This window comes from Podarcis muralis, chromosome 1, assembly GCF_964188315.1.
Source record: "Podarcis muralis chromosome 1, rPodMur119.hap1.1, whole genome shotgun sequence".
Taxonomy (NCBI): Eukaryota; Metazoa; Chordata; class Lepidosauria; order Squamata; family Lacertidae; genus Podarcis; species Podarcis muralis.
The window spans coordinates 57657161-57670449 of NC_135655.1; the positions used below are offsets into that span (position 1 = coordinate 57657161).

Here is a 13289-nt window from a genome sequence, read left to right on the forward strand (position 1 = left end):
ATCGATGCAACTATGATGATATTATGGGACACGGGTGGCGCTGTGGGTTAAACCACAGAGCCTAGGACTTGCCAGTCAGAAGGTCGGTGGTTCGAATCCCTGCAACGGGGTGAGCTCCTGTTGTTCAGTCCCAGCTCCTGCCAACCTAGCAGTTTGAAGGCACAAAGTGCAAGTAGATAAATAAGTACCGCTCCCGCGGGAAGGTAAACGCTGTTTCCGTGTGCAGCTCTGGTTCGCCAGAAGCGGCTTAGTCATGCTGGTCACATGACCCGGAAGCTGTCTGTGGACAAACGCCGGCTCCCTCAGCCAATAAAGCGAGATGAGCGCCGCAACCCCAGAGTCGGTCACGACTGGACCTAATGGTCAGGGGTCCCTTTACCTTAATGATGATATTACACACTACAAGGAGCCTCCTGCTCCCCCAGAAAATTTCTCACTGTGAGAGGGTATCTGTTAGTCTCTCAAGGAGTAGGTCTCTTCTTCCTCAGAGTAACATTGCACTCCCTGAGACCCTGGGAGTGGGATGCTACTATTGCCTCCCTGAAGGCTTCATCCATCAACAACTCTTAACTTCTCCAGGTCAGCCAACTTGGCCAACAGAGGTGAACTAGTCCCCTGAGGTCCAAGAGCTCAGTGTCTAGCAGACGGGATATTTGTGCATTACTTTCTACTTGCATACCTGTCAATATTGAATAGAATTACTTTGGTGCATGGAATTTGTTAGGTCAAAAGGGGGGAAACACAGTCCATGCTGCCCATCTCGCACAGCTGTCAACTCCGTTTGTTACCTTGTGTTTGCTTTGTCAGTGGGACCAAGATGCTTCATCACTTGGCTCTCACTTACTTATAGAGCAGCTTCCCTACCAGGTTGCCCTAAATTTGTAGCTCTAGTTAGCTTTCCCCAGCAGAGGCTGCAGCCAGTTGTGGGTCAGGAGGGTCTCACTTGAAAAAAACAAGCAAGAGTTGCTCAGTTACCTTTTGGTAGTGTTGCTTCTAGACACAACTGTCATGGAGTTAATTTGCTAGGGAATGAGGAAGGAATGCCTGGACTAAGTCTTCTTTCCTAAGGGGGAAGAGATGGGAAGAAGAAAGAGAATGGGGCAGCAAGACTATTTTTAAAAGGAAACATTGGCAACACTAACGGTCATTTCTCTCCCTCCAGAATTGAAGTAAATGATTAAGGATGGCAATTTTGCTCATCAACATGTCTAACGATCTTCCTTTTCTTCATCATCTGTGCATAGTAGTTTTTGAATTTCATTTAGTAAACAGAAGTCTATTTTTGACTTTGGTTCCAATGTATAATTACACGTTTTGGGGAAATTGCAACATGTTGAGAGCATGAACAGCAACTGCTGTATAGTTTAAATGAAGAAATCTGGGGTGGGGGGGAAGTGAGGTTATTTTTAAAAGAAGAATGGTACAAGAATATAGAACTCCACTGCTTTCAAATTTGAGATAGAATTATGTGAGTTGACAGGCCACGCCTCAGGGGACTAGAGCAGGTGTATTCTAAAAAGCATTTCTTTTCTAATCTTTGAATACAAAGTGACAAAATCTTACAATTCCATCTTCTTATGAAGGAGTTAACTATATTCTCCTATGGACAGGAATTTCAGTTTATTCTGGGTGATCACAAACAATTTGTTTCTTACTGTTGGGCCAGAATGCAACCATCTATTTTGCAGCAGCACCCATTTCTTTGTGTCTAGAGTATGGATCTCGTGGAATTCATTCGTTGTGAATTATGATCCAGATCGAATTAGAGCATTATCTCCTGGACTAAAGTACAGATTTGAAGACTGTTATCCTTCAGATTTCACACTGAATCTTGCTATGTAGTTTTCAGTTAAAACACACATGCACCAAAGGGGGTGTGTGTCTATTTTAATGTATGTTTTAGGAGAAAATACGTTAGGAATTTGAATCTTGTGAGAAAAGTTAAAATATGTATTTAGATGTGCATTTTGTGCTGAACCATTTTTTAAAAGCACATATTAATGCAGAAATGGGACAGAACAAATAATGAATGAAAGCACACAAAAGTGATACAGACCTGAAACAGACTTATTTGCTCATCCCTGGTCTAAAGTGATAACACAGGTGAGTTGAGAAAAAAAGGAACAACAGGGAAAGAAACTGAACCCATCTGATCCCAATTTTTGCTGTGCTATTGCTGTGCTGCCCTAAATTTCTGCTTACAGAATATACTCAAACTTTGAAGCTTCATAGTGTTCTTCTTTATGCATAAGAATTCCTCATGAAAAGTGCCATAGTGTATGAAAGCCTAAACATATACCTTTAAAGAAACTCAATAAAATACCGAATTTTTCTGTGTATAAGATGACCCCTATTTTTTGAACCCAGAATTAAGAAATAAACAATTGCAACATTCTGTGTATAAGACGACCCCCAATTTTAAACTTTAAAATTTGGGGGGGAAATATAGTCTTTTACATGGAAAAATACAGTATATAGGGCGCAATCAACTATAGTTGGGCATTTTAAAGGCCTGCTGTTTTTAATGGATGCACATGCACCCATGATATTTGACATTTATAAGTTCAGTTCATGATAAGATATGGTTTGGTGTGATTAATAAATGGACAAATAATGCTTTGTAATCAGCCAGCAAAACAGAATAGGAAATCATGGTTGAAGTAAGTTTCCAAACTATGGTTTGTGTAGACTATGGCTTGTGATATCTGAAGTGTTTCTACAGACAGATGCACATAGAGAAAGGAACTGGAAAAAAATGAAAGCTGACAAGCAGTTCTAAACCATGGTTAATTTGTAAGTACGGAAATATGATTTTGTGTGCTGTCTAAATTAACTCATAAGCATTCTGTTGGTTGTCCCAGTATCTTGAATGTTATGGAAACTGACCCTTCAAAGCATGTTAACATTTACCTGGTTGCTTTTTAAAATAATAGTCACCATAACTATTCTTTTTCTAGAATATTTCTAAAATAAAAAGTAACATTCAAATAATGTTGCCATTTCAGTTTCGGTATAAGAAAAGGGTGTACAGACAATTTAATCTTGATGAAAAGCAGCTAGCCAAGCTCCACACAAAGGTATGTCTAAGTGAAGAACCTCTAATGTGGTAAGAATAAAGACTAGCAGAAAATGTCGTTTAAGGTGTATTTTATCGACTTTTGTTAAAATCCCCTGATAATAGGAACAAGCTAAGGAAATTACAATGCAGATAGCAACCAGGCTGTTAATAAGATCTGATACTGTGCACATTTTTTTCATTTATTTAGTTGATCTGGTGAAACATTAAGAGGCTAATATCATTAATATATTGATGGATTGTCGAAGGCTGCGATAGAGCATTAACACCAGGCCCATGCAGGTGGGTGAGAGGCAGCCAGGTACACTTGGCCTGTGCCCTGGAGGGCTAGGCCAGCCCAGGGGCCCTGCTAGGAACCTGCTGGACTTAACACTGTCAAGCCAAGAACAAGACTCCCATCCCAGGCCTCAGACAAGCTCTAGTTTAACACTGTTGCCCTGGGTAGGCATTATTTTAAGCCTGCAGTGCACTGTTGTTGTTGTTTAGTTGTTTAGTCATGTCCGACTCTTTGTGACCCCATGGACCAGAGCACGCCAGGCACTCCTGTCTTCCACTGCCTCCCGCAGTTTGGTCAGACTCATGTTTGTGGCTTCGAGAACACTGTCCAACCATCTCGTCCTCTGTCGTCCCCTTCTCCTTGTGCCCTCCATCTTTCCCAACATCAGGGTCTTTTCCAGGGAGTCTTCTCTTCTCTGCAGTGCACTAGCCACCATTTACTAACATGTGTGCACACAAAGATGTATAAATGAGGTAGATTCCTATGCATAGGTGTTTAACGCATATCATCCTGGGCTCCTTTTGGAGGAAGAGTGAGATATAAAATCTAAAAAATAGTAAAATAATAAACCAAAAGTAAATGGGCAGTAAGGTGTGTTTCATATGCATACTTTTATTAATGTTTACACATGATTTTGGATACACACTAGATGACTATTGTTGCTTATAACTAAACTGTATATTTTACAGTAGTAAAACATTTCACATAATGCCATCTTTCAGGCTAATTTTCGAAAATGTATGGACCACGTTCACCACCTGTCTGTTGAAAAACTAACAAAGATGCTGGACCGGGGACTTGATCCTAACTATCATGACTTGGAAAGTGGAGGTATGAAGTAAATAATTCTCACGTTTTAGCAGAAAATACACACATCTTTAGTAAATTGCAAAGAAGAAATGTCTAGTGTATATGAAGTGAGTTGAATTTATATTCTTTATATGACTTAAGAGGAGTTGCATAATTATTTATTTCTTTTCATTCTTTCCCACTTTAGAAACCCCACTGACTTTGGCAGCTCAACTTAGCAATACTGTTGAAGTTATCAAAGCCCTGAAAAATGGAGGAGCTCATTTAGATTTCAGAGCTAAAGATGGCATGACAGCATTACACAAAGCAGCTAGAGCCAAGAACCAACTTACCCTGAAGGTAATTCGTGTGTTATGTCCATTATGCATTGTTTTATATAGAAGAGTGTATGAAGGAAAATGCTTGAGTTAATTATCAGCATCCTTAATGGATCTTTTAATCTACATTCACTCAAAGGTTTCTTTTGTTGGCTTCGGACTTCCAAGATTGGCTTTCAACAAAGAATTCATTTTGGTGGAAATAAAAAGGGTGGTGAAACTTTACCTTGTTGCCTGATAGGTAATACCTGTTTGTGCAAAATGGGAATAGAGCTACAGCCATTTATCTGACTTTGGAAGAGAATATCCATTTCAGCGGGTTACTATCTTTTGTAGTGTTTGCCCTTTAAACTTAATGTGCATGGATTTCTTAATTTGTTGGGGTTTCGGCCATGTTGTTCAAACAGCGGAACAGAAGAATAAGCGTCTGTATTTTGAAATTTCCTGATGAGGGACCTACTAGGTCAGAAAGGTGCTAGGTTATACATTTTTGGATATTAACTTATTTAATGCTTTGTTTCATTTAACAACATTTTGCAATAATCAACAAAACTCTAATCCCAAAGTCAATACATTAAATATAGATTGACATAAGAGCAACATTTCTTCTAGAAAAATTCAAAATCTACTTGAATGTGCTGTTGAAAGTAACAATTTTGTTGACAATACTGTTTCTATGGTCACCTGCCATTCTTGGTCACATACAGTATATGATGTTATGTTTTGCCGTTATCACAAAATCCAAAATTTCATTAAAGCTTTGCAAGAAATTCAGTGTTGCACTAAAGCAAACATTCTGTCAGCACAAGCATGTCTGCTTGGCTGACCGACCGACCTTCCCTCTCCTCCCCTGCATGATGTTCGGGGTTTTTTTTAACAGTATATGTATGGTGTGTACATAGCCTTATACAGAAATAAGAACCATAGTATCTGCAGATCATCTTTGTTTAGTTATTAGTCTAATTCTTCAAAACCTATCATTACTTACAGACCCTCTTAGAACTTGGAGCATCTCCCAATTATAAAGACAGCTGTGGACTGACACCGTTGTATCACACTGCCGTAGTTGGAGGAGATCCATATTGTTGCGAGCTCTTGCTTCATGAACATGCTACTGTAGGTTGCAAAGATGAAAATGGATGGCAAGAGATTCACCAGGTAGGAAAGATTAACTTTGGTGCATTAAGATAAGTCCAGGTGCACAGTGCAGCGGTGGAGCAAGCCGATTGGGCGCCTGGGGCGACGCGCGTGCCCTGCGCCCAGAGGTGGGGCCAGCCACCCCCAGGGCAGGGTAAGCTGGGGCAGGACGCTCCATGGGGCCTCCAAGGAGTCTGCCTGCCTCCTCCCACTCAGTCGCCCTACAGCTGAGGAGGAGGCAGCGGGCGGACTGTTTGGAGCAGTGCGGAGCCTGCGGGCGCCCAAGCCACCACGTCACTCCCAGGAGAGACGCGTGGCTCTGGCGTGCTGCAGGCCCGGTATTTTGTCACTGCCTTCAGGGGTGACACCCGGGATAGCCTGCCTCCACCCCTGGCAGAGTGAGATTTATTTTTCTGTAATCTTAAAATATATTAGAAGCATCTCCAACAATCTACACCTAGCACATGGTCGCTCCTTTAGCTTTGTACAGACATTACTCTATTTTGGTAAGCCATTTCAATTAGGGTAGACCTGAGCCTACTTACATCATTTGTAGTAATTTCTGTGGCTGTTGAAAAAAGGTTGCCAGTTTTGGGTGATTTTTGGCACTCAATGTGAATACATTTATGTTCTTTCAGTGCTGCCCTTTTGTGTGATATTTCCCTTTCTTTTTTTCTTGATGTCTTCAGCCCCATTTCCCCGACTGTCATTTAATCTTCTTGGCTGTGATAAGCCATGTGATTTTGTTCAGGTAATGATATAATGGATGCTCAAAAATTGGGACACTTACAGTAAAGAAGAAGAAGGGAGATTGTGCCAATAAGAAATAACAGTAGCTAAGAGTACAAAAGAATTCACTTTGGTGAAGTGAAGTTTGTCTGGCTTCATCAAATGTGATCCTTTCAAATCAAATATTGAAATGAGTAAAATACATGGTACAACTCTTGTTTGTGTGTTTGTTTTCTATACTGCCCTATACCTGAAGGTCTCAGGGCGGTTCACATAAAATAATTTAAAATGTTCACATAAAATAGTTTAAAATGCTTTTCCTTCTTTCAGATTTTTGGTCTACTTTTCTTGATAATTAATTCTGCCACTAGAATGCAAAAAGTTGTCTGAACCTTATCTATGTGGGCAAAATGATGTAGATTATTGATAAGGAATGACATGAGAAAAAACACATTTCTTGACATGCCAGGTGCTGTGATCATTGTATGTGTTGCAGTGGAAATTTGACCCTTTGGATCCTTTGTTTTTAAACCAGGCTCTAAATTTACACTTTATGAGCAGCCAGATAGTACATAAAGCTGTAAGAATCATGGTCTCCCTCACTTTGTAAATGAAGCTCTGAAACAATTGCAATAGAACAGGGTTCAATACAGTATTTAGCAGGCTGAACCACCTGCTCTATCATTAGAATGGTGAAGCTTTCTGGATCTTACTTCATAGCAGTGCTTCTGGTGCCCTCTTGAGCTACTCAGTGGAATGAATAATTCAATATTAATTAGGCAATGCTACAATTTGTTCATCTCCATAGCATCCATAACTCTGTGTGTCTTCACTGCTTTCAGTGCTAGAAATGCTAGTAGTCTGGGAGAGTCATAAGTCTAAATGAGTGCCAAACATATAGTAATTAGTGTTACCAAACTCCAGAGAAGGGATTCATAACAGTTTCACATTCCCATTTCCCCGTTCAAGCTATGCAAAGTAAATGGAAGATGGTTCTGCAGTAGGTGCCAACTAGTATAATCAGCCAGAGCAGCAGATTTACATAATTTTACAACGCTGTTGGGTGGAATGGGGAACTGTGGGTCACTTTGTTGGACTCAAAATGTATTCGCCATCTTCAAACCATCTTGTTTATTTGTTTGAATAATTTGCCAGCCACTCTTTAGAAATCATAGCCGGCAATTAAAAATAAAACCACCATAAAAGCAACAGTTCGCCTTCTCCAGCTAAAAGAACTCAACAACAGAAAAGTTTTCATCTAAAACGTAACTGCTGTGGATAACAACAGCAGTAGGCGAACTTCTATGAAGGGAGCTCCTGAGGTGAGGTGCCAAAACATGAAGAGTCCTATCTCCAATCCCCACTCCATATTTTACTCCAGGTGGCCTTTGAGGCCAGTTTTAATAGTTGATCAAGTTGGGGTTGGGGAAACAGGACCATATAGTCCCTTTTTTAAATTATGTATTGGACATGGAGGTTGTGTGCTTAAGATAACATGCAATTTGGCCCTTTGGCTTTATGTGGAAGGAGTGTGGCATACTAGTGCATAAACAGCTTTTATGCCTCACTCATCTCTCTTCTGTGTTGTGTGGCTTTGCGAAGGTGTGCATGGTTTTTTCTTTGGCAAGAAGTGGAAAAATTGATGGAGGGGTATTACCTCTGGTGGGAGACATGTTGTGTTTCTTTGAGGGTAGTTTGTCTGCTGATGGGTCTGAAACCCTTGGTGAGTTAGGAACTTCCCCTGCAGGTGAAGACAGGCTCTGGCAGATTGAGCAGACGAGACCAAGACTGGGCCCAACAGTCAAGAAGGAGGTTTCTGCACAAGCTGTAGAGGGAAGTGAGGGGCAGATGGGGCTAGTTAACTGGGGAAGGTAGCCCATCTAGGAGAAGGAAAACTCTGATCCTAAACCTGCTATATGGGATATCTTCAGGAGAAGAAAAGGCTAAGGAGTAAACCCTACAGAAATCCAGAGTGGAGTCCCTAAGACAGGTGGGGAAACTCCCCTATGAGGAAGGGTCGCAGTCTGTGAAGCTGTGCAGGTCACTGCTGTTCTGGCTTCCAAACACAGCCCATCACTGGCACTTACAGTAGCGGCAAGCCTTGAGTTAGTTTTCTATGTCTTTCTATCTGCACATAGCTTCATTGTGAATTCTTACACTTGCTGAACCTGATATATTAATTCATAATTTCCTTTTCAAAAGGCCCTGTGTGCACCTCAGGGCCTTTGTTTGCACCGGGAATTATCATAAGAAATCAAAAGCAGTCTTTTGTAGTTGTAATCGGAGACAAATCAGGTTGGTTTACATCAAGAATGTGGGCTAATTGAAGAGTACAGGCTTAAGGGGGGGGGGAGTCATCATTCAGAAGAATGTAATGCAATTCCATTTGGTCTTATCTGTTGTGGTAGGTGTGAAATATCTTGGCACAGTGAAGGAGCCTTCAGTCACCACTTGCCTTCTAGAAATTTTTCTAAAAGCACTGTTTATTCTTACCTGTACCTGCAGTTCTACATAGAGACAGGAAGCTTTCCTGTCTCATTTTATATAAAATGGATATAACACAATCGGTCCCACTAGAGGTGTCTGTAGACAATTTTAATTCATGCTAGTTTAATTTGGAGTAGTATTTTAACCTAAGGATTAAGGGTATCATAGGAGAAATTTAGGATAGGCTTTTCTTTGTTTTAAGTTATGGCTTTTTTAAAATTGCGTTTCATCCTTAAAAAAACAACAACCAAAATGCAGGTAATACTTTCCAGAAATGCAAATTTTAGGTAGATGACATGGCATCTTCAGCAGACCTCCAGCAAATCAGTTTTTAACAGGCTGGAAAATTCTAGCTATAGTCACATCCACACCATACATTTAACACACATTTAAAGTACATAGCTTCCCACAAAGAATCATGGGAACTGCAGTTTCCCTTCACAATACCTAGCACCTTAAACTGCAGTTTCCAGAGTTCTCAGGGGGAAGTCATGTACCTTACATTTGAATTAAATGGATGCTCTGGATATGACCTAGGACATGCAGCATCCTAAAAATGCTATTAAACTTTCCAGAACAGGGGTGGGAAACTGGATCTGAAAGGCAGATAAGATATTTCATCTCCCTGAAGTCAGGTGATTTCCCCCCCCCCCCCAATGGTTTGAAATCAAACTCTGCAGGCAAATGGTCAGCCTTCGAAATGGCCATTCAGAGTCTTCCTCAAGGCCAAATCATCAGCTGACCATCTTGTGGCCTGTTTTCTAATTTTTTGCATAATTTCTCCACAGAATCAGTCACTTATATAGCATACATATGCAGTATATGAAAATATGTTTTACTTTCAATAATTTATAACACGCGCAACTCTTGTACATATTAGTAAAATTTGTTGTCAATGCACATTTTTGTAGTTTGTATTTGGTTTGTGGTATTTGTAAGGCAAGTCATTTATAATAATTTTTATAATACTTTTAGCTATTTCTCAACATCCCTTAAAAACTGGATTTGTAGTATGATCATTAGTGCCATCTAGTGGCCTTGGCATTTTATTTGGCATGCCCAGGAGTTTTCAGCTTCAGTTTACTATAATACTAACTTTAATAATAATTTTGTAGGTATATACAGTGCTTTTCTTCTGGGGGGACGCAGGGGTATGCATAACCCTAAACATTTTGTGAATCTAAGTTTGGCCACATTGAGGGACAGTATTTCAATATGAGTAGAAAAATGAGAGAACCCCTAAACATTTAATTTTTTTAGAAAAAAGCACTGGGTATATAGTTACTCTTTCTGTATTAAGAGCTCAAATATATGTCTAAAATATTATTATGCTGGTAGGAATAACAGTGGGAACACCACCTTTGATTATTAATTTATAAAATTCTGCAAATTGTATACTTGGTTTGGGGGAAAGGTAAAATCTTTTGGCTTCTTTGGCTATGCAGAAAACTTGTAAAAAAGGCTACTGTATGCTAAAAGTCACGGAGGCAAAAAGGCACAAAGATGTCAGATTGTTGTTGTTACAGCTTAGAGTGAGTGATACAGCCTTTTCAGGGCAGCAATTGTAATAACAAACTCTCACTCACCTCGAAAAACCCCTTATACCTCCCTTTGGAGGAAAAGAAGATCCAGTCAGAAGGCAAACAACAATAAAAAATATTATCATCTAGAGAAATTCTAAGGGTGTTCCCAGTGGCCTTTCTAACCTCTAAAGAGCTTCTGAACAGTCCTGTAGCAAGGCAGGTAAAAAGCCTGTTGAGAAAGATAGTCTCAGTAAAAACTGATTTTGAGAAGGGGGGGGGGGGGACGTTCTTCATTATCTCTTGAAAAACAAATAAAGCCCAGTATGTTTAGATCCCCAAACTTGCCAAATAACTTACAAGTAGTTGGTAGAAAATAGAACCCACCTTAAAAATTATTATATAGGAAGGAGTCCCCCAAAGGGCAATAGGCGCAAAACAAATTCAGGACTGGGACGTTGTAGCTGAAGAGGGAAATCCCTGTTTCCAGATCATTTCTTAGTGAGGACGAGAACAGCAAAAGTTTCAGGAATAGCTCAGAACCTTTGGATAGTGAGACATTTGAGGATACACTATCACACAGATCTTTATTTTCTCTTTCTCAAGTTCTTCTGGATGCTTTATTGCTAAGCAGGTTCTCATTAATTGCTCAGTTCACGTGTCACATTAAAGCATAGTTTGAAACAAACAATGGTTAAATGTAAACAAGCTCTGCTCCTTTCCTGCTTCTGCTAGTGTCTTGCCACCAGGAAACAAGGCACTTCCCAGTCCTTCCAGTTGACCAGGAGGGTCTGATGGAGCCTGCTAAGCATGTTAGACTACATTATCAGGGTTCCTGATTGTGGGGAAGGTTCCAGATTCAGCCTCTTTTAGAGCTTCTCACTCAATGTTGGTGTGGAAAGTGCAGGGACAGAGGCATTGGGGTGTGTGTGTGTGGAGATAGTGCATGTTCTCCCTATAAACTTTATGCCGTTCCCTATTCTTTCAATGACCAGACAGATCTAGAGCCTTTTATATTTTTATACTATTTTAAAGTGCTATACTTAGGGTCAAGCTAACATTTTATTTCAGTGTAACCTAGTCATATTGTAGGATATTAACGTACATTCCCCCCCACCCCCGTATTCTGGCTTGACAATTTTTGGAAAATTAGAGTAAAACTGCTTTATTACAACCTGCTACTTGAAAAGGATCGTGCTATCACAAGCTTCCCTGGTTAGGATCATTATTCTAGAATTTTTTAAAAGCAATTCTATGTTAAAACTGTGTATGGTATTGCTGTTGAAACTCTACTGAAGTAGAGTAGACACCACCAAGCCGTACACAACTTCTAAAAATGTGGACTTGTTGGAATGGCAGCGGATGACCACTGCATTTTGGAGTCGCAGCTTACAACACACTTGGTAATACTATACACCTCACTGTATATAGTAATATGTTCTCAAAACTTCAGAATACCTGTATAAGTGACATGAATTATGTTAAAAATGTAGATCTCATAATTAAAATCTGAACCTTTTATGTTCATAGGCTTGTCGATATGGGCACGTCCAGCATTTAGAACATTTTCTGTTTTATGGAGCTGATATGGGAGCACAAAATGCCTCTGGAAACACAGCGTTACATATCTGTGCACTTTACAACCAGGTTAGTTGTTATAGTTGCGTTGTTCTTCTTATATAACTTACTGAAATGAAGCAGGTAACAGAAATCATTCCTAGATATATTTTTTTAAAAACCTTGCAAGGATCAAAATCCAGACATTTCCATTCACTGGTATTAATTATAATTTACATTTTTAATATTCCACTTTTCTTCCAGAAAAGCTCAAGGCAGTTATCTCTTTCCCTTTCATCCTCACACTAACCCTGTGAGGTAGGCTAGGCTGAGAGAGCATGACTTGCCCTAGATCATCTAATTAGCTTTATGGCTGAGTGAGGATTTGCACCTGGGTTCCTCTGGTTTAATCCAACAATCCAACCATTACAGCAAGCTGGCATGGAACAGTATGTATGCCCTTTCTGATATTTTGGCTTTAATTCTTTAAAAATTGTAAACTTTTAAGGGCACTGCAGCTATGACTAAACTGGCCTTAACTTGGCCACCCTGGCTTTGCTCCCTGATGCAGCTCACACAACTCTGTAGGCAATTATATAGAACTTCCCAAAAACAAAATGTAAAAATAAGACATTTATATTCCACCAAGTGTCCGTTTCTTTAAATAATGTCTGCAATACCAAAATCATGTTCAAGTGCAATCGGATTGTCACGGGGGGGGGGGGGGGGCAATTTGAGAATGAGTTGCACCAAGTTAATGGCCTTTTAGGCTTCCTCCATGTAAATAGAAGTTCACTTTTTGAATAATAAGAATTATATGTCATGGGTGAGGGGAGGGTATCAGGATTTTAGAGATGCTTAGGTGGGGCATGGCCAAAAACACTCCCCAGGTGGGTTGTGGCACTGCTCTCAATCACTCAGCTACCTGGAAGCTACACTGCTGGGATGTTTAGAAGTATCCAGCAAAGTACTTTGGTTAGCATAAGTAATTTTCACTGTGAAATGGAACACCCCATCCTTCAGTTCTGCCCACATACCCCCTAAATTTGTTCTGAGTTTTCCCCCAACCATCTGGAGCAGATTTGGGGAGGAGACGTAGGGAGAGGAGAGGAAGGGGAAGTTCCATTGCGCAAGTGGAAATTATTTTGCTAGCAGACATACTTCATTGGACACCAGCCATAACATCATTATATTATACATATAATTAACAATGATACAGTTTATAATTATATACTGTATACATTATATACATATACATATTATGCTGGCTAACTCACATGGCTCCTGCAATAATATTTCATATATTTTGAAAAGGGAGGTGAAAGTCAGTTATAACTATGCTTATATTTTCCAAACCATTAATGACTAACAAACTCTTA

At 39.9% G+C, this 13289-nt stretch overlaps 1 protein-coding gene across 5 annotated transcripts in view; it reads left to right on the plus strand.

Moving 5' to 3' along the window:
- SHANK2 (SH3 and multiple ankyrin repeat domains 2) overlaps window positions 1–13289 on the plus strand; it is a 330073-nt gene that overhangs the window by 60079 nt on the left and 256705 nt on the right. For all 5 annotated transcript variants that reach the window (XM_028728438.2, XM_077929335.1, XM_028728444.2 and 2 more), the window contains exons 4-8: window positions 3006–3077; window positions 4076–4184; window positions 4351–4502; window positions 5471–5638; window positions 11884–12000. In XM_028728438.2, the coding sequence (XP_028584271.2) occupies window positions 3006–3077; window positions 4076–4184; window positions 4351–4502; window positions 5471–5638; window positions 11884–12000 (618 nt within the window). The remainder of the gene's footprint in view (window positions 1–3005; window positions 3078–4075; window positions 4185–4350; window positions 4503–5470; window positions 5639–11883; window positions 12001–13289) is intronic.